Source organism: Myotis lucifugus, unplaced genomic scaffold (assembly GCF_000147115.1).
Source record: "Myotis lucifugus unplaced genomic scaffold, Myoluc2.0 scaffold_134, whole genome shotgun sequence".
Lineage (NCBI taxonomy): Eukaryota > Metazoa > Chordata > Mammalia > Chiroptera > Vespertilionidae > Myotis > Myotis lucifugus.
Window position 1 is genome coordinate 3,065,331 of NW_005871182.1, and position 22,547 is coordinate 3,087,877.

Sequence of the window (22,547 nt, forward strand, 5' to 3'; positions counted from 1 at the left end):
TTCTGAAAGACCGATTCATTTCACTAAGCAATCCTACTTGGAGAGGCCCTCTTACTGACTCCCGGCAGGCAGGCTATAAGAGGAAACCCCCTACACTGTTTATATGACAGAAGGCTCATATGTATGTGATGACATCCATGCTGATTTTCTGAAAATGTGTCTGTTTACTAAAGAGCTGTCTTACTTCAATTACTATTTTTTTCCTGGAAAAGTAAAACATTGATAAAATTTGAAATCATTATGTTTATATGCATTTCTTCCTTTTTAATGTATGCCATTGTATCTCAAACTTGCCTGACCATTGGAATCACCAGTTGTGGGTGAAAAATGGAGATTCTGAGGTTCTTCCTCTGAAGATAATGACCCTTTAGGTCTGGGGCATTCCCAGAAACCCCTATTTTAGCAAATGCCCCAGGTGAATATTATGACCCAGCAATTTTAGGTTTTACTGGAATGTGACTTGGAGTCTTACCCCTTCCTCACCCACCAACACTGTCATGTGTACTAGTAATGAGTGTATGTCTGTGTTGGGGAGTAAAATACAGCCAAATAACATGTTAAAGCTACATGTGTGTTTAAACTTATAAGATGCCATTAAAATGTGAAATGGAAGAAATCGTTGTGCTATAATAAAACAATATCTCACCTCTTTCATGCAACATTCTAATTTCCGATTGTGCAAAGACTTCATTATAATTCAGAGTCTCTTTTACTAGTTTACTGATTATCAAAGCTATGTCATCCATGGCTGCCTGGAGAATAACCCAACCTTGGAGAGATCTATTGCTTTATTTAATGGAATCTCTAAATGGGTCCAGTTGATGGTTCTGAGCAAACCAACCCCCCAGCAAAGGGCAGAAGTCATCACAAAGTTTATCAATGTTGCCAAGGTACGTACATCTGGTCATGAGACTGGAGTTCTTAAAGCATTCTAGGTATCCATGCACTCTATTGAGAAAAGTCATTGGGGAAACTTGGGGTTCATAATATAAAGGGCAATTAAACTATTCATAGATGTTTAATGAACAAATCATACTTCTCTCATGCAAGAAGATTGCTTTTAATTGCCAATACCTGAAAGCACTACTTTTCTGTGCAATGATGGATATATTTTCCTAATGGAATTTATTTGCACTTCATTTTAAATCATTTGTCCTAGGTCCTTGTTATTAAATTGTGTATGCATTTCACCTGTAATTCAGAAAGCTCAGAACAATTCAAAAATTGTTAGAAAGTATTGATGTTGACATTTTTTATTGCAGAAGCTCCTTCAGCTCAAAAACTTTAACACCCTGATGGCAGTGGTGGGAGGCCTTAGTCATAGTTCCATTTCACGCCTCAAAGAGACCCATTCTCATCTTTCTTCAGAAGTTACCAAGGTACAGTGGCTTGGATGCTAATCCCAAGTAAAAAATTCATTCGTAAACTATTTAGGGGTAGGATACTCTTAACAAATGTCACTGTGAAGGGAGTGTTTTCTTCTTAGACAATGGTGGGTTACACATGGGGGTAAAATAGGAAGGGACTAGACATGCCACATGGAAAACCGGTTGGAGGTAGCAGCAAGTGTCCGAGTAAGAGTACCTTGAATACCATTACATTCTGTAGTTGTAAATATTCAACAAGTATGTATTTGGTGCTTCCCATGTGACAGGCACTGTGATCCAATCAGGGACTACAAGGCAAATAAGACAGAAATCATTCCTATCCTCCCCTCCTCAAAGGAAGTCATGAACACCCGCTCTACTCATGGCACTGTGTTCAACTCAGCAGAAGATGCAATGGAAGCGAGAGACATAGGCCTTGTCTAGAAACTCCTCAGATTTATTGCTGACTTGTCAGGAGGAAAAGTATATTTTTAAAAAATGATTATTTCCCAAATCAAGCTTTCTTCCATATTTATTTCCAGGCACCTATAATAATATTTTTCCTTACTGAACATAAAGAAACACTTCCTTCTTATGAAGAGATTTCCTTATAAGAGTATACTTTGTTGTATCAGTAAGGACAATTTCAGCTGTAAGTTTTTTAAAACTCTGAAATGGCTTAAACAATAAGGAAATAGATCATCTTCTCACATACCTGGAAGTCCAGAGACAGGGCTGACTTCAGGCATGGTCTGATCAGAACTCTGGCTGCTGTACTCCCTTCCTCTGAGTATCAGTTTTTATTTTGTTTTGTTGTTTCATCAATGCAGAAAATTAAACTCTCTTGTTCATGAAAGGTGGAGACAGAGAACATTTCTTTTGTTTGCTCTGCCCCTATGGAATTAAAGACCTTCTTTTTAGACGGATTGGACCATCTCAAGTCATATGTCTACTTCTGGACCAATAACAATTGCCAGAGGAATACAATGTACTGATTGGCTTAACTCTGTGTTTCTGAACCAATGACAAACCAGAGGGGTGGGGTTATGATAACTAACGGTAAATCAGAACCCATCCTTGGACCTGGGGCTGGAAACAGCTCCCTCTGAGTCACATGGGCTGCTTTGGGAAAGAGTAGACTGAACAAAATCAGGGTCTATTAGGAAGGTCTGGTTGCTGTTAGGCAACCAACAATAGCTTGTCCATAGAAACAGGAGGACGTAGACCACAGAGCACTGGTGTCTGACCTCAAGCACTGCACTCACTCCAAGTATGATACGGCTCATTATGTGTTTCATTTTCCTTCAGCTTTGTACTAAATTTCAAATAAAGAGCAAAACACACTTTTTTTATTAAAAGTTTTTAATGTTGACATGATTGCAGACTTTCCCCTGGTGAAGAATATGAATCCAACAGAGGCTCAAAGAGGCGAGGTACCACCCGTGTGTCTTAAAAGTTATTTATTTGAACTCCTCTTTCTTATAGAAAAGGGAACTGAGGCCCTAAAGGTGAAGTGACTTGGTCAGGGTCACCCTGTGAGTGGCAGAGTTCAAAACCACAGCTGTCTCACACCTCAGTGTGACATTTCCTACCCCATACTGTCCTAAATTAATCTTCAAGTAATATATCTCAAATGCAACTTTTTTGGAATAACTAGGAAATTTTAATATACTACATGCTTAAAGATAATACAATACATGCATATATTTGTGGACCGTAATATTTTCATCAATTGTAAAATACGTATATAGACATGATATTTAACATCCCAGCTTCCCTAATAGGTAGGCGGAGGTGTGGGCTATTTGCATGTTGTAGCGGAATGGAACAGGCTGTTCAACTCCTAGTACATTTTTCTTTCTTGTTCCTGTTTAATATTTCCTTGCATCAACATTGGTGCAACGGATACTCCTCTCAGTAGCCGAGGAATTTCCTAGCCACACACTGCGGGCCTGGGGATGGGCAGATGGGAAGGCTGTCTGAAAATCTTCTTTTCCATCTGTTCCCAGAACTGGAATGAAATGACAGAGCTGGTCTCCTCCAACGGCAATTACTGCAATTACCGCAAGGCCTTTGCCGACTGTGAGGGCTTCAAAATCCCCATCCTTGGCGTGCACTTGAAAGACCTGATAGCAGTCCATGTCATTTTCCCAGACTGGACGGAGGAGAACAAAGTGAACATTGTGAAAATGCACCAGCTCTCCGTCACCCTGAGTGAACTGGTCTCCCTGCAGAATGCCTCCCACCACTTAGAGCCCAACATGGATTTGATCAACCTGCTCACGGTGAGTCCAAGGGACTGGGGTGTGTGCTAATCACTCTTCCGCCCATTGCATCCCAGGGAAAGCGGAAAGATCTGTGCCTGCAGTTCACTGGGGATGCAGAGGGTAGGGTTGAACTCCTGGTCAGTAGATAGGGAGAAGTCTCAAAAGATGAGGGGAGGGGATCCCATACCTATAACCACATGATTTAAGGCCCAGTTTCTGCGCCTGCAGCTCTAGTTTCTAGCATTCTTAGAGAGGCCCTCCAGCCCCTCCCTCTCCTTCATCACACTCCTGTAATAAATCACCTCCCTCTCTATGCCCTTCACTCGCTGCTTTTCTTATCCTCACGGCTGTTGGCGAGGCCTGGAGCAATGCAAGGACCTCCTTTGTGATCTGCCCTCACCGCCAGTCTCCCCCAAACCCAAGATGCAGTTCCCAGCCTGACACCGGAGGCCCTTCAGGACTCATGTTCTGGCTCTCAGGCCAGCCTTATTTGTTATTATGTGGTTCCACATGAGGGACAGTGGACTTATACTTTCCACCATGAACTGCTGCCTCTGCTTCCTGGCCTTGCACTTTCTTGGAAAACCCCTTCCCTACTCACCCCTGTGATTAGCCCCAATCCAAAAGTGTCTATCTTTCTGGTACATTCTCTGTTCCCCTCCAAAGCACTAATGTACCTGTCCCATGCATTGCCCTTGCACTCTATGCCTTCTTACCTATAGGAGGTATCCCTTGTCATTAGACTTTTTCCTCCTGTTTACCTGACTTATATATCACATGTCCCCAGCACCTTTCACAAAACCTGGCATATTTAGGAGCTCAATAGGTGAATGAAATGCTGTACTTAGTAATGATGGAGGTCAGACAGAAGTTCACCTACCATTCATATTTTAGGACATTTGTGACACACTCCTTCAGCTGGTGTCTGGATCCTAGCACCTTTAGACACATCAGGTGATGGAAGAGAACTTATCCCATTGGCTGCCTCTTGGTCAGGGGGACGAAGCAGAACCAAATTCTCTCACCCTTGCTAAGCAACTTCCCTGTATAGGTTTTTAACACTGTAGCATCTGAAACTTGGCTGCCATATTGAATTGACTCTTTTCCTTTAATTGGCCATGGAAAACAAAAACAATACCCAGTCTGAAGTTCTGAGAGCCTAAACCCCGTAGGACTGTGCCACTGGAATAGAGTCTGGTACCCAGACCTTCTCCGCAACTGTTCCTAGAGCACACAATTCATTTACCAAAGAGGAGAAACCCAAAGTGTACAAAGTGGTGCCAGCGCACCCTTAGTATAAAGCAGAAGTAGCCAACACTCAGAAACACACATCTCTTGGGTTGAGTTTGTGTGACAAATAGTAAACAGACAGACATTCTCTATTGGAGGAAGGGGGAAACCTCACCACAATCTAGGCACCTGCGTTTACTAGTATTAATCATTTGCGTTGCAAATCTGTTTCCATGAATAAGTGCCCAGACTGGCACCTTCCAACAGACTACAAACCCACAGACACAGGTGATGTCTGCAGACCGGCCTGCGTCCCACATGTCCCTGTCTGGGTTGTCTTCATGAGGTGGAGGAGGAAGTCACAGAGCAGAGGCCTACACTTTAGACAGTTTCTCATCCAGGCAGAAGATCATGATGGAGCAGGGAAATCACTTTTGAGTTCTAATGCAGCCAGCAACATCACTACATCACAGCAGACCTTTAGAGAAATATAGAAGGGTTTGTGAATGAAACTTTGGGGATGCAAATCAAAAATCTGACCTGTAGCCGAAACCGGTTTGGCTCAGTGGATAGAGCGTCGGCCTGTGGACTGAAGGGTCCCGGGTTCGGTTCCGGTCAGGGGCATGTACCTGGGTTGCGGGCACATCCCCAGTGGGAGATGTGCGGGAGGCAGCTGATCGATGTTTCTCTCTCATCGATGTTTCTGACTCTCTATCTCTCTCCATTCCTCTCTGTAAAAAATCAATAAAATATATTAAAAAAAAATCTGACCTGTAGAATTAAAAGCTAAGAAATAACTCCTTTTGCTAGGAAGAATAAAGAAAAAGGTACCCCTGCCCCACCTCCCTCTTTCTCTCTCTAGTATGGAAGGGAAATTTGGATGCCAACATACACCGTATAGCACTTAGTAATGGCAGTGTTATATAGTAGAGTGTAGCGGCAAGATCCTAGAAGGAAGATCTACCTTTGAGCCCTGCCTCCTTGCTAACGAGCCTTGACTTTGGATTTTTCCAGAAGGATTTTGTGTTCATTTGTGAGGTCTCTCCCAGCTCTAAACTTCTAGAATTCTAGATGTGGGGAATGGAGGAGCCTTGAGAATAAGGAACCAAGTGTCAATGTGAGTGAGTGATTCCAGCCCAGAGACTCGGTAGGATAGATGGCACCGTCCCTCATGTGAACGCACTTCATCAAGCCAGTTTCTATTTAAAGCCAAGATCCTTTCTCTCTCTTCACAACCAAGTTCCATGAACTGGGATACACATTCATTCTTTCCGCCACAGGCGGATTAACCTCAGAATGAGGATCGAGGAGACTCCCACGTGTGTCCCCTAGAGCCCAGTGAGCATTTCATGAAGCACCTACCCGGTGGGACTAGAACCATAGGACTGACTGCAGCTGCCCAAGTGCATGGGAGGTGTCTGAACGTGCACCCTTTAGAGGGCGATTCATTTTGCCTCAAGAGTCTAGGTTCCATTTCTGCCTGAAGCGACTGCTTCTAAACGCGGCTCCCAGCGAGGAAGCCGGTGTGACTGAGAGCCCTGGGAGATAGAAAGTGACGTCCACAATCACTACTGCCTGCTCTGGGCAACAGGCTGCGTGGCGATGCGTGGACTTTCTCTAATAAGTGACTGCAGTTTTCAGGGCACTTCACACACATGTGTTCTTAGTACATTCTCACAAGCCCTCTGTGATGTAGCGCCTGGCAGGGCAGGGAGTGGAACATCACCCCTGCCCTTCCTCTTTTACAAATGAAGAAACTCAGATTTATGAAGGACAAAAGGCTTGCAAATGGCAAGCTTCTAAATCCCAGCTCTCTCTCTCTCTCTCTCTCTCTGTCTCTCTCTCTCCCTCCCCCACCCCACCCCCACCCCTGATAGGCATTTACTCTGTAATGTGTTGGCATTTATTTTATTTTGCATCTGTAAAAATTAAGAAATCTCTCTCTTTCTTCATGGACATATAAAAAACTGATTACAGAACAAAGTCTGTGAGGGCAGGGACCTTTTATCACTGTCACCTTAGCCCCTGAATGGCCCTGGGCACATGAAGGAAGGAGGACCACACCACTGGACTGTTGGGGTTTCGACTGTTCTCCTCAGGGAAGAGCTGGAGAAGACATTTTTGATTGTCATCCCATTCGCATGCGAGGAGCTTTAAAAGCTGACGCTTCTTGTTTCGTGGCACATAAAATAGTGGATGCTTTTCATAATATTTTTAGATCTGTCAGATACGTTTACCAGAGTCTATGCAAATAACTGGAAAGCCCCTGTAGTTTTACAGTCTCATAAGAAAAAAAGAAGAAGAATTGCAAAAATGGTGAGTGGAGACAGTGTGATGATCCCGTGTGTCTGATGGTACAGTTCTCCATCCCAGCCATGCAGGTCCTCACGTCCAGACTGAACCCACAGCCACCGTTGCCGCTTGGCTTGGGTGGAAATGCAGCACCTGAAATGGTGACTCAGGACGTTTTTCAGAAACAGCCAAACTTAAAAGATGTTCGACACAAGCACATATTCCTGAAATCCCATTGACAAGCTGCCTGTATTATAAACATGGGATAGGGCGTTGAACAGGCCTTTTCGGGGCCATGTAAAGCCCTAGGAGATCCAAAACGACAAACAGGACCATGGCTGGGAAAGCAGAGAGTCGGCAGGAGTGTCCCAGAGGGCAGCGTACGTCCACCGATGAGCACAGTGGCGTTTGGCTGCTGCACTGACTGGAAACCAAACCCCGCCGTCCCCATCTGTGAGGCCCTCTCAGCAAGCCCTGTTGGACACATTTTAGCTCATTTAACCTTCGCCACAGCCCTGGGAGGGAGCTATGATCTATGATTCTATTTTATAGATCAGGAGACTGAGATTCAAGATTAGTGACTTGCCTAGGTTCACACCGCCCCTAGTAAATGGGGAGCAGACACTGGGAGAAGAACAGAACACTTCCATCGTAAGTGCAGATATCTGTCCATCTGACAGATGACAATACCCAAGGATGTTCTGTGTCTTTCGAGAGAGCATCTCCCCTACTCGGTGTGTGGCTTATTTGAATTTCTGGTTGGATGTCTGGAACTGCTGTCAACTCCTCTCCAGCACCAGTCTTTAGAGGCAGCGTCAGGAGGACAGGAACATGCCCATCAAAGTCCCCATTAACTCTTTTAAAAAATATATTTTATATTGAATTCAGAGAGGAAGGGAGAAGGAGAGAGAGAAACATCAGTGATGAGAGAGAATCATTGATTGGCTGCCTTCTGCACACCCCCTATTGGGGATTGAGCCAGCAACCCTGGCATGTGCCTTTGACCAGAATCGAACCCAGGATGCTTCAGTCCACAGGCTGACGCTCTATCCATTGAGCCAAACCAGCTAAGGCAACTCTTTTTTTTCTTTAATGATTAACTTAGTTTATTTTTTTCAATTACAGTTTACATTTGATATTATTTTGTATTAGTTTCAGGTGTACAGCACAGTGGTTAGACAATCATATCTTTAAAAGCATTCCCCCTGATATTTCTAGTACCCAACTGGCACCATACATAGTTATTACAATATTATGGACTATATAACTCTTAATAACAAGGAATTCAGAAGGAAGACATCCATTTGTTTTCCTTCTTTGTATGGAGCATTCACAGTGCAATGCAACACGCTGGGCAGATATTACAGAGGTGGAAAAGCTAGGTGCATGGCCCACTTTCATGAGGCTTGGGGACTAGCTGAATCTTCTATTGTGGATTTTACAAACTGGCAAGCACCTGCCCACGGCAGATATGTTTTATTTGGCTCACATGGAATCATAACTTTTTTTTGTTATTAGTTGCCAGTGTTTACAAATTGGGATATCCCATATAAAACTCCAGATTTCTGGCTCCTTTTGACAAATCAGAAGACATGGCAACTGTCAGGCTGACAACAGCTTGTCCTAGCTCAGTAGTGGCTGCCTCCCATTCGTCAGAGACCACACCATTCCCCACGGCTTCCTTACCCCAGAGATCCAGTGTCAGATTCTACTCACTAACACAAATTTTCCTTGTTGTCTACCTAACAAGAAAGACACCCAAGTCAGTTACCCTGGCAAAGACCTGTTTTCCAAATATGATGCATTATGCCAGTATTGCTGTCAAAATATTCCTTTCAGGCTCACCAAGTAGAATCATGGAGTTTATTTGGTTATTAATGGTTGTCGGCACACACTATGCAATATTAAATTGATTTATGGTACCAGATAAAATTGTAGATGGGAATGAAGCTTGTGTATCATCCATTATCATGTGTAATCAATACCTAATTTTATATCCTCTTGAAGTAAAATCCCTTTCAGACATCCCACTTCACTCTTCTACATAGTGGCTGGTTCCTTATGGCATTAGTTTGTGATGTGGGATGGTCCTCTCCTTTAAAGTGGCAGAGCCCCTGGAGAGGAGAGTGACTGTTGTTCCGGGGCAGGTGGGTATAGTGTACATTCTTTGTGAGCAGGGTGTTCATGATCTGGAATAATGCCGGGGCAATTTTATAGGAAGGTCAATTTTATAATGTGCAGGAAAAACCTTTAGGTGACAAAGTCTAGATAAAGCAATATTGATGCTGATGACCATACAAGGTTTATTTTTCCTCTTTTTAATTTCATTTTCCACCTCTGCATGCCATCTGCATGCTGTTCTGCTTTCACTCAGATTATTAGACATTGGCTTAACCATTCCGTTTGAAAAGTATATCGGCGATTCAAGTAAATAAATAAATATGAGCCAACATATTTATTTATCCATTCTAATTTCTTGTAGCTTTCACTGGACCTCTATCATACAGAAGATGATATTTATAAACTGTCACTGGTGCTGGAACCTAGAAATTCTAAATCGGTAGGTATTGCTTTCTCTCTCTGAGAATCAGTGCCCAGCACCGCGGTTTGTCATTTACAGTAACTGGCTGTTGCGATGGTGCTCTGTGATCTAAAGATTGAAAGAATTTAAAAATCTCTATTATTCCCTTTTAAGCAGTCACACAGCTTAGCCCTGACAGTTTGAGAAGTATTTCCTTACATAGGCTAATAAAGAAGAACATCATTTGCAATTACTCTGTGTTACTATTGATCTTCTATGGGTTGTGTCTCCTCCAAGAACTCACCTACATCTAGGACCAAAAAAAGTGAACCATAACTCATTTTAATGTTAAAGATCATTAAGATCCTTCCAGGCTTTTTAAAAAAATCCCATTCAACATAAAATTAGATTTAATACATTTTCAATACCCTGATCATCATCCACGAATTTTGCTAAGTCTAATAATGATTGACTCAGCACAGAATTTTAATATTACTTTGGATGGTGTCTTACTTAATTGATGGCTGACTCTTAGTAAAGAAACATTACACAACGAGATTGAGTAAAATGCATTACTGAATGAGCAAGTGGACTGACTATATCGTAGGTGTGTTTTACACTGATTAATAAAAAAAGACCTGGGTGAATTTGAAATTCACAATGAGGATGGTTTGCATGTTAAAGGAAAAAGTGTCTCTGTTTGCTGCTTATACCCATATCCTGAGGTCAGTTTAATAAAGGTCTCATGCTCCTCTTCTCACCAGTTGAACTCTGTGGCACATTGCCAGCAACTCCAGCCCTAAGTCTGTCCATCTATAATACCTGCAGGGATTCCGCACCGGGAGGCCGGAAGAGGCAGAATGACTGTGAGCGCTGCTCTCGGGCTCTGACAGGACATGCACATGAGTCCAAGTCAGCTGACCTGGTAGCATCTGTTCTTAAAATAGTGAGGGTGATGGTTCCATCAGCTCTTCACCCTGCAGTCCCCCGAGGCCCATCTCCTAGGGACGCTGCAGAATGGAGTCATGTGGGAAGATACAGCAGAGACAAAGGGAGGAGTGAGGACCCAGACTCTCCAAAGTTATGACTAAGAGACAGCTAGAGAGAAAGGCAAAGTTAATGGGAGGGAGGAGGAACTGGCCCGCCCCTTCCTCATTCCATAGCTTTCATGGGGTGAAGCTGGCCGTGGTGTAGTCGGCTGTAGTAACCTGTGCACACGGCATTTCAACCTCCAACTCCTTCCTTTACCTATAACCAGGTACCTTCACTGATACCTGTTGGTTGTTGGATGCCTGGCAGGCATCATATACATGTTATCTCGTTAACTCCGTTAAGGAAACTGAGTCTGGTGAGCATAGGTCTCTGGTAAAAAGGAGAACTGGGATTTGGCTTCATGCCCCCCGTCTACCAGTCTGTGCTTTTTCTACTGCGGACGCCGCCCATCATTTTCCCACCACCCCTTGCGGGAACAGGAGCGGGTCAACCATGTCAGCACGCTTGCCTGCTTTGTGCTCTTTAGATCTACTTTAGTTTCCTTTCAGGATTTCAAGTTGTTGCCGATTTGGGGAGACATGTCCCTCAAACACTGAAAGGTCTTCTTGTAAAAGAAGAAACTTTCAAAGCCCCTTCCACGTGCTAAAGTCCTGTGAGTCTATAAACCACATTTCCCAGTCCCTTTCTGTCTCTCCTCTTAATGGAATGCCACCCTACTGTGTGCTTAGTGTTTGACACGTGCTGATCACGGGAGAGCGAGGTGCAGTCAGCACTATGTTCCTGAGAGCCTCTGGCTTTGATGTGCTCCCCGCCGGTGCTGGCCAACCTCGCCTACTAAACAGCCAGCTCCACTCAGAACCTTTTTCTGTTGTTCTTCGTGGGACCCTTCGTGCCTCACTGGATCTTTGTGTTTTACTTTGTGTCTCTGATTTTTCACACGACCTCGAGATCAACAACATACGTAACAGTTCCACTTAGAGAATAAGTCCAAACATCTTAATAAATATTTATGTTCTAACAGCATAGTGCCCAATTGAAAAAAAAAATACACATATATTGAAATAAAAACATTTTTTTATTTCATTCATAAATAACCACAGTTACTTACTAATGGATGTGTGTGCCTCTCGGGCTCTGTACAAGTTCTTAAGTGTTGGAATCCGATTGGAAACCGCCACCCTTATTTCTTGTTCCACGTTGACGTTTTGCTTCGGGGCCGGATACCACTGACAGCAGTGTGGCACTGTCCAATGGGCGGCCGGCGCACTACTTCAAGCTGGTAGTTTGTGTGGGGTCTGACAGATAATGGTATCACTGTATTTCCCTTGGAAGTTTGAAATATCTTTTGGTACCCCTCTGAGTTCTCTGCAGTACTGTGGACAGGGTACCTTGCTGTACAGTTTGGGAACTGTGGGCTCATCCTTGGTCAGATCAACGAAATGAAAAGCTTGCTAGGAAGAGCCATCACGTGTGCAGATGTGTGTGTGAGTGACTGTCAGTGGGAGTGACCGTATCCAGGGGGCAGGTCATTTTTGGTCCCGTGGGTAGCCCACAGGATGCCACCAACACCCACCTCACCACATTCTTAGGGGCTTAAATCAGTCCATTTACTCCTCAATTCCTCTTGCAAAAATGTTTATCCCCAATTTAGCATCAAAAAAACAACAACACACCTGTCAGTACAAGTTTGCATGTGTGCAGCAGCCAAAATATTTACATTCTGTGGGGTCCCAGGGAGAGGATGGAAACGGAACAGCTGGTCTCCCGGTAGGATTGTGTTTTTCACTTGTGTTGTGTAAACATGTTATGCGTTATCGTCAACATCTTCGCCACATTATTAAGTGAAAATGTCTTGCAAGAATATGGAAAAACCTGTGTAGAAAGCTCACAAAAGAGGGCTATAGGGACCTAATAATTAGACAAACAGTCTAAGTGTATTAAGAGAGATGCCAGTATAAGGACATAAACTTGGCCAACCACTGGCAACCATTTACTGCACACACCTACTAATTTGTCACTAGCACCAAGTATTAAAGAATTAGGTTTCTGGTGTTTCACATATTTTGTATTATATAGAAATCTGTATGGATTGTTCTATGGGGGTTTAAGGATGTTTTTGTAATATTTGGAGAACTTGGATAGGATTTTTGGATGGGCTGGGAGAGCAATTATTTTTTTTCCATTTAAAATAATAGAATCTAGGTTCCTGCTAAACAGAATGCACTATTCCAACATGTATTTCGTTACAGATTAGAGTCCATTGATAAAAGATGTTTGTTTTCAAAATATTTAAGTGTTGCATACATGTAAGTTTTTACTGGGATTATTAATATGCAAAAGATATATGTCTTTCTCAGTGTCCCTCGTCCTAATTGTTCAAGGCCCCAGATAAAGTTGAAAAATGTGTGTGTTTTCTGTCAGCAGCCTACCTCCCCTACAACGCCTACCAAGCCCGTGGTGCCCCTGGAGTGGGCATCAGGAGTGGTGCCAAAGCCAGACCCCACAGTCATCAACAAGCACATAAGGAAATTAGTTGAGGTAAGTAGATGAAGGAGTGTTAAGAGTGAGCACTAGAAGGCCCCTTTCTCTTTTCAGAATATTCTTTGATTGCCCAGGAATCAACTGGAGTCCATGAAAACAGTACCCTCGCCCCAGCAGGTAGGAACAATTTAACAGACACTTAGCTCAACCTGACATCAGCCTCCTGGGGCAGTCTCCAAGAAAGGCCCCCTTTCTCCTTCTTGTTAGTCTATTCTCATGTGCCCAGATACAGCTACTTTCAGTTCCTTTCTTTCTCCAGCACTTGACACTTCTGTCATCGCCCCTGCAACTTGAGAGGCTGTTTGGGACAATCTACTCATTCAAAACCCACATGGGTCACAATAACATGCCCCATACACTGGCCACCTGAGAGTAGGAAAAGATCCTGTAAGTTGGATAGCTGTTCTTGCTGTAGGCATCTGGGGGCCTGGGACACAGCAGCACAATGCCATTTAGGTAAGAAACATCACTGAATGAAGGGCAAGGCTCCGTCAGAACTTTCCATAGAGAAGGAGGAGTAGCAGCCCTAACCGGGTAGGCTCAGTGGATAGAGTGTCAGCCTGTGGACTGAAGAGTCCCAGATTTGATTCCGGTCAAGGGCACATGCCTGGGTTGTGGGCTCAATCCCCAATAGGGGGCATGAAGGAGGCATCCAATCAATGATTCTCTCTCATCATTGATGTTTCTATCTCCCTCTCCCTTCCTTTCTGAAATCAATAAAAATCTTAATAAATAAATAAATAGCGGTGCCAGTGTAGGGAAAATGGAAACATTTGCTTGTGACATGACCAATTCTGTGTCCTCAAGTTCCACACCTGTTTCATCAACCTCTTTCTCTTCACTCTCCTCTCGTACAGTTAGAGTCTGTTTTATTGAATGTTTGAGACAGCTTCACCTGGAACTCTGAATTTCTCAGCAGCTCCTAGCTGTGCTTGCTGAGATAAATCCTGGATCTCAGCTTCCCCCAAACTGTGTAGGTATCTGAAGTTGGGCTCTTATAGACATACTAGAGGCCCAGTGCATGAATTCGTGCACAGGTGGGGTCAGCCGTGCATGATGGGGGTCCATTGGGCCGAGTCAGATGGGGGGAGAGGTTGTGGATGGTTGGCCAGCCGACCCCGCCCCTGATCAAGGTATTGGGGGCTGATTGGGGGTGGGACCAGCCCCCAGGGGAAGGGGGGCTGATTGGGGCCTGGATCAGGCTGGTTGGCTGCCATAGTATGCGTCATAGCCACCGGTCATTCCTTTCGTTCTGGTCATTCTGCCAGTCCAGTCGCTGGGCTTTTATATATATAGATGGTTATGTGATGACAAAGAGGATATTCTTAGATTTCCAGATAGTGACCCTAGGAACCCCTGTAACCTGTCGAAGATTCCCTTTGGACATAGCCTTCCATGCCTTCTTTTCACTTTGCCTCTGTTTTGCTTTGCTGTCTGGTTCTCATGGATTTCAGCTGCTGCTGCCAGCTGGGCTTGTTGTGTGGCGGCCTGTGTGGGATCTTGTTCCTCCAGCTCTGGTACTGATTCATCACTGCCAGCCTCTGTTCTGGACCCTGTCTCAGCCTGAGCTGTAGCAACTCCTGCTCTGTAGCAGGGAGGTTTCTGTGGCTTCACTGAACATCTTTGCGGGGACCACAGAACCAAGATAGCGGCAGCCTCATTAGTTCTTATCTCAAACAATTTTAGGCCGTTCTCAATGCCTTCACTTCTGTTTGAACTTCAGAATTAGTTTGTTCACTTAAAATGATTCCCACTGGGACTTTGATTGGAGTTGCATTCAAAGCATACTTTAAATTTTGAAAAGTTTCACATTTTATAGCTTTATTTTCTATTGTCGTGGTATTGGCATTTGTGAATTCAACCCTGAGGTATCAGTTTAGACCTATTTTCTCTGGGAAACCTTTTTAAGGCCACTTCTCCCACCCCATAGCACTGTTTTTATCATTAGCATTGCACTTATCTAGTTATACCATAAAGGCTCTTGATTTTTTTTAATCTCCCATGAGATTCTAAGCTTCTTGATGGAAAGAATAATATGCTAGTCATCATTGCTTTCCCAATAAGAAGTTCAGAGCCTGACTTATAAGTGGTCATTCAATAAATATTTGTCTTTCCTTTGTAGTCTGTGTTTAGAAACTATGACCATGACCATGATGGGTACATCTCCCAAGAGGACTTTGAAAGTATAGCTGCCAATTTTCCCTTCTTGGATTCCTTCTGTGTGCTGGACAAAGATCAGTAAGTGTTGATTTTGTTATATTTTAATGCAACTTTCCTGAAGCAGAAAATTTTTATCAAAAGAGAACAAGGAAATGGTTCGTTTACATCTTGACAGCTTCCATCCAAGTGCGTTGCTGAATCTAACGTTTCACTGAATTTTCTCTTGGTGACCATGAACATGACTGGTTGGATGGAATCGCAGGACAGTTCACATCCTCAGTGCTGAGTACAAGCGCCCACTTGCAAGTTAGCCCAGCTCTCCATTTCCCACATTATTTCTACCGTTTAGCTAGTTCATCAACCCCGAAACCTCCATCAAAAAAGTAGAGGAGAAATAGTGTTAGGGCTGGCCTGATACAGACCTCAGCATCAGCGAACCTGCAGGCAATCTTCAAACTCACCAAGAAAGTAAGATTTTTATTTTTTACTTTTTGATTGTTTGTGGTTTTAATGAGAGCAGGTTATGGCTGCAGATAGCCAAGACTACACCTATCCTTTTTTGTTTTTCCTTTGCCGGCTCAAAGGTTGTCTTGATAAACAACAACAAAAATTTGTTTATCTTCAAGTAATTCTTGAAAAATTAAATGAGTGTAGAGGCTAAAATCCAGCTCATTGAAAAAATGATTAAAAAATAATATCCAAGAAAGCCTGGGATTAATAATTTGATCAATTTTTAATTATCTGAGATTAATTCATAGTTTAAAAACCATCCATAATGAAATGCTGGGTTTTATACTGGTGATATGTCCACATTATATCATATTAAATTCCTTTAATATTTTTGTTGGTGTAAGAAATTTTTAAAAATTAAAGCTGTATGTAGTTCAACATACCAAGGAAAGCCTTGGTACTTTATCATAAATGTCTTAAAAACTTAATTCATCTTTATTGTATATCTAGAACAAATAATACTTTTAAATGAATTAAATTACTAAAAATAAAAACTTCCTTTATGAAAGTTAAGTTACCCACAAGCTGCCCACTTCTTCCCTTTGTTTGTTTCTATGAGTAGCACATACATAGGACATAAACTTAAAATCATTTCCCAGTCTTTATTTCTTGTTCTCTGCTGATATTTTAGATGGAACTGAGACTTCCCAGCAGATATATATTTTTTCCCCCAAAAAATGAAGGTTTGAAGTATTCATAGCTTACATGATTTCTTTGGTCAGACAGTCAAAGATGTTGATTTTGAGAGGAAAGTGGACCATCCAGGAAGAGATTCTAGCAGGTTGCTGAAGATGTAGCACCAAGATCCAGGGGAACAGTCAGGGCTGGAGATGAACTAAAAAAAAAAAAAGACCGTACCCTTTTATGTAATGATGTTTACTTTGAATTTATATTAGTTCACACAAACACTCCATCCATGCTTTTGTTCCGGCCCTCCGGTCCAGTTTAAGAACCCATTGTGGCCCTCGAGTCAAAAAGTTTGCCCACCCCTGTCTAGCAGGTTGCTGCAGATGTAGCACCAAAATCCAGGGGAACAGTCAGGGCTGGAGATGTAGAGTGTGATGTCTTCAGCCCAGTGGAGTAAGCTGGAGTCCCAGGCATAAGAGCTGAGACGGGGCCCGAGGTGTGATTTCGGGGGCTCCCCTCCCCTCATGTAGAAGCTAAAAGGAAGAAGTGGGTCCTGCAGAAGAGCCAGAGAAGGAGGATCGTGAAAAGGGAGGGAAACACAGGCATCCCTGGAGGAGACACTGTCACATGCCGCCCGCAGGTGAACAAGCTCAATGAATGAGAAAAGGCTACTTGAGGCTGTCATTGTGACCGTTTCAATAGAATGGTAAGGTTAGAAACCTGATCATCTGGTGTAAAGAGTAATGGAAGGAATGGAAAAAAATGTCTAATGAATACTCTTTTTGAAAACTTTTGGAATTTGAGAAGAAAGAGAGAAAAGACAAGTATAGGAGATGGCATCACGACTGAGGAAAGACATTTTTAGGAAGGAAGTCCTGAGCATATCGGTAAACAGAGGAGGAGTGGGTGGAGAGAGGGAGCAGAACCTGGGGAGGCTGGAGAGGGGGGATGGGAGAAGGACTTCCTCTGAGAGAGGATGACTCCAAGAGAGGGTTACCAATGGCAGTGGCTTGCATGGCATCATACTGAGTAGACATGAGAATGGTGGGTCCAATGATCAGTTCTCTGCCTTCCTCTTGCAGTCTGATTCTTGCAAACTCTGTTGCAAGGCAAGGGGTAGAAAGGAGATGTCCTTCTGGAAGCTCCTATTTAGTAATAAAGGAGACTTTCTGTGCTATGGTGCACAGGACACACACACACACACACACACACACACACACACACACACATCTTCTGCTTACTAAGAAAGCCTTTGGCACTTCAAACCTATGAGAGGCCCTCTCCTCCTTCCAGATGTAGCAGAGAAGTGAACCTTCCTCACCTGCTTTCAGCCACATAGATTTGGAGGAGTAAATGATTAAAGTATGACAACCACTTTGCAATATGGTATTCAAAGATCCCTCCCTTCTTTGATTCTCTTCACAGGGATGGCCTAATTAGTAAAGATGAAATGATGGCTTACTTCCTGAGAGCTAAGTCCCAACTACACTGTAAAATGGGACCAGGATTTATCCATAATTTTCAGGAGATGACCTATCTCAAGCCAACCTTCTGCGAACACTGTGCAGGATTTGTAAGTCTGTCTCCCATTGGTTCCTCTTGTCTGTAGTTATTTGTGCCGCATTCTGAGAAGGCTCACCAAACAGAACCCGTTGACTGCCTTGGATCAGAAGTTAAACATGGTGGCTCCCTAAAAATAAAAATTAAATAAAAAAACAAAAGCAAGATCTGCAGGTTTAGTTATGTTCTTTCTAGGAATGCAGGGCTAGCCAAGATAAGGAAGACTGGTGAGCCTGTTAACTCGAGTGAGCAATTTCTCCTACTTAATCCCTGCCAGGGAAACGTTCCACCCAATGAGCCCTGGCATTCATCACTAATAATCATAAGTGGTGCAATTAAGGAGGGTATTCATCTTAGCCAGTTCCTCACAGTTCTTATTTCATATGGTGTCAGTCACTAGAAATCCATCATGGCATGGCTCAGTAATTTATAACTCAAAAAGGAAAAAGACCTTTTTGGAGAGAGGATGGATATAACATTTACCCAGCACTTGAAATACTTCCGTAGACATTAGTGTAATTAATCCTCATTACTAGCTGTGACATGGGCATTTGACTCTCCCTATTTGCCTGTGAAGGTAGGAGGTCCAGAGAGGCTAACCCACGTTTCCCAGGATTGCACAGCCAATAGTGACCAGAGCCAGGACTCAAATGCAGATGTTCTGACCTAAATCCTGTGCTCTACCCACTCCACTGCAACAAATGAAGATTACACACTTCATTTCCCCACATTTGATAAGTCTTTGGAAACTAAGGTCAGCTTTGATCCTGGTATTAAACAAAGACTTTTGTGCCCTGGACATCTTCTAGTTGATACCCAAGTTATAATCAGATGGAAAATGTGGTCCTCTACATAAGAGTGGCCCAGCAGCCAAGTGAATATGATTATTGCTCCTGGCTCAGTTATGTTAGCTTCATTCAGCCGTCAAGTCCCACTGCTGACCCATATTGAATTCACAGCTGATAGTATATGCTATTACTAAATTACATTTTCCCCATCCCGTTCTTGAAGAACTAGCTGTGAGAGGCCCCAAAGGCAGGATTCTGTGTTTAAGCACATACCACTCTGACAATGGATAAATAAGAGGCAGTGGTTACCTCAAAGATGGCCCCAACTGGTCACAGCAGTTGTTGTTGTCAAGGGCAAGTCCAGCCTAACAAGCTCTCTGCCCCCGTCTCCCCCCCACCCCGAGGGAAAGAGAGCTTCTATGAGCTTCACCACTGGAATTGCATTCCCATACCACTTTATCATAAAAGAAATCTGTCTCCTTTTTTGTGTTTCTCTCTTCTGGTGGGAATTTTTGCACACTTGTATACCTGAAAAGTACTGAAGTGGGATGAGGCCATGTGTAGCTCTCAGTTGCAGAGTGGGGCTCAGCGAACCTGTTGGGCCATGGCACAGATCAGCCGAAAGTCAGTTTGAGATGTCTGTCCTTTGGTGTGTTGTGAGAGTTGGAAGACCCGTATCAAATCTCAGGAGCTTATCTCTGCTCTCCAGTCCTTCCGGATGTCTCTCCATGAAAAGGACTATGAAAAGGACTGTCACCAGTTCTATAGAAACAACAAGGCAGTGTTTCCGGGGTGCATCCACACTCCTCTCCCCAGCTCATCAGACGCTAGGTTCTTGATGCAGCTGCAATTGCAGCTGTGAGGAGGTAGAAAGCTCTGGACTTGGCGTCAGGAATCCTGGCTTTGAATCTCACCTCTGTCTCTTATATTAACTCTTTGTTCTTGACCAAGTTATGGACCATCTCTTTGTTTTCCTATCTGTAAAGGAGGTTAATACTTACCTGTCATGTTGTGTGTCACATAGCTCAGAGTAAATATATATTTTATATATTTTAGTGTTCCTTGATACTTTTGGAGTTTAATGGAAATTAAATCATTAAAATTGTAATGTCCCTATTTTATTTTTCAAAAGATATTTAATCGTTGCTACAATTTGATTTGATCTTTACTCACAAACATTTTAAAAAGCCCGTTGGTTTCAAAGGGATTTATAACCATAACCCTCACCCTGGCTGGTGTGACTTAGTTGGTTGAGCGTTGGCCTGTGTTCCAAAAGGTCTCTAGTTTGATTCCCAGTCAGGGTACATGCCAGAGTTTTGGGCTCGATTCCCAGCAGGGAGTGTACAGGAGGCAGCCAGTTGATGTTTCTCTTTCATATCGATGCTTCTCCCTCTCCCTTCCTCTCTCTCTAAAATCAATATAAACTTATTTAAAATAAATAAAACTCTCTAGATATATCATTGAAAGGCTTTGTAGGGGAATGTAAGGAACCAATTATCAGTGACTGGACCACCTGCTTTCGAAATAAATTCCATTTTAAGGGTAAGAAAGATAAACAGACAGTATTTAAAATACACTTATTTTAAAATTAGAATTCCAGAACTGAAAGAGTTTTGCGAATTCCCTTATTTCAGGGTCTGGAGAAGTTAAGTGACTTCCCTAAGGTCACATGGAACCTTAGCAGCAGGTCTGTGACTCATCTGCAGGTCTCCTGACTCCCGGTCCAGTGCTCCTTACATCACAATCAATCCCCCAAATGTTACCGCAGCCTGAGGTCTCCAATCAAAGGACTGTGGGAAGTACTCCTACTCACTCATCTACATGAGGCCACCCTCTCCTTGTCCTTCGCTGGCTCACTACCCAGAGCCTCTTCCTGCCCAGTGTTGTCTCCTAGTTGCTAAGCAAGGAGGCAACAAGTCAATACCCTGACTTCCCCTCCTGCGTGTATCTCCTTCAGCAGTTCCTGCAGCTATGCTAACAACGTGTCCTACCCGGATAGTAGGATGCTTCCTAACGCTTATCCTTTCTTGTCCTAAATCAGTGGCTTTTGGTCCCCACACAGGCACCCAGGAGCAGTGGCTTCCTGTCTTTCTTCCAAGTGACACATTGTTCTTTCCCTGCTTACCAGCTATGAGACCTTGCCAGCTGAATTCACCGCTCTGTAGCCCAGTCTCATCTGTAAAAATGAGGAAATTATTATTTCCTATCCCACAGGGAGATTGTGAGCATCAAATGAGTTAATACACATAAAGAGCTTAAAACTGTGCTTCTCCCATAGCAAGACTCCAATATACCTTAGCTATCCTTATTATTATTGTTAGTGCTATTACCGAGGACTCAATGAGGTAACAATTTCTTATCACTACAAAGTTTCCCAGACATGGGACCTTGCAACTTATTTAATTTCCTGGATCATCACACTTACCTATTATAAAAAAGGAACAAAAGAGATTATCTTGATGGTCCTTATGGCTCTGACATGATGTCTCTGCCCTGACCACCCACTTGCTATTGCTGTATTGTCTCCTCCCGCCCTTGCCCAGTCACCCTAGGCACCCCAGGCCTTGCTTCCAGGCAGTTGTTATATATATATATATATATATATATATTGATTTCAGAGAGGAAGGGAGAGGGAGAGAGAAGTAGAAACATCAATGATGAGAGAGAATCACTGATCGGCTGCCTCCTATACACCCCTCCCACCCAACTGGAGATTGAGCCCGCAACTCTGGCGTGTGCCCTGACTGGGAATCAAACATTGAGCTGTGACCTCCTGGTTCATAGGTCATGCTCAACTACTGAGCCACACCGGCTGGGCCCAATCAGTTGTCTTAATAATCCTTCTTGTCCCCAAGGTAACAGGTTGCCCTGTCCCAGGAGTCATTTGCAACTTAATAATGTAATCTGAAGAACCAAATAACTTTTAAGGCTCAAAGGAATCACTCTCCACTGGAGGGATTTTCTTGTCAGAAGGAGGGTAAGGAGCAGCCTTTATAATGCCCTTGCATCACTTCACATTGGCGGCTACTTATTCTCATCAGAGGGCCATAATGCCTACACTCAGGGCATTGTTCCCCTGTAGTGCATTGTGAATGACATCTCCATCAGCCCCAGTCGGCCACCGGCCCGGCTTCTTTCAAAATTATTTTATTAAGTAGATATCAGTCACCTAACCTAACCATTAAAAGGTTCGGAGGGAGCTTCTTCAGCTTAAACTCAGCCCATTTCATTCATCCACACTGTATGTTCCTGGTGTCCCTGGTACCCACATGCAAGTGCTGTGACCGGCACAGAAAGAACATGGGAAAGCCCCTTCTTCACAGTTTCCAGTATGACGCCACCAGGAAGATGTCCCGGAACTGCCTGGGCAAATGCTCTGTCGCTTCCTGCATCTCACTTCCTACTTGGTTGGCAGAATCTGAGCCTTTTCTGCATCCTTCATCCCTCACCCCCACCCTCAGCTCTGGCTCAGGCCAAACACTGAGCAAATGCGGAGAATGAATACACGAATAAATAGTAGATCCTTTCCTCTTCTGCTGAAGTACTAATGTTACTCAGAAAATAACCTGGCAAAATATAAATGCTTTAGTGGGATGTGCACTGCTTAGGTCGCTTAATTCCCTGCAACGGGCACCTAGAGCAGCATGAATAAAATGAAAGCCAAAGACAGAAAAAGTCTCCCCCGTGAATT

General features: G+C 43.4%; 1 protein-coding gene across 1 annotated transcript in view; it reads left to right on the plus strand.

Annotated features, from left to right (window-relative positions):
* The window catches only part of RASGRP3 (RAS guanyl releasing protein 3), a 101,593-nt gene that overhangs the window by 70,928 nt on the left and 8,118 nt on the right, over positions 1-22,547 (plus strand). Inside the window, exons 8-14 of the mRNA XM_014460577.2 lie at positions 717-890; positions 1,263-1,379; positions 3,377-3,652; positions 9,639-9,716; positions 13,092-13,208; positions 15,334-15,449; positions 17,934-18,081. Coding sequence (XP_014316063.1) covers positions 717-890; positions 1,263-1,379; positions 3,377-3,652; positions 9,639-9,716; positions 13,092-13,208; positions 15,334-15,449; positions 17,934-18,081 — 1,026 coding nt within the window. The remainder of the gene's footprint in view (positions 1-716; positions 891-1,262; positions 1,380-3,376; positions 3,653-9,638; positions 9,717-13,091; positions 13,209-15,333; positions 15,450-17,933; positions 18,082-22,547) is intronic.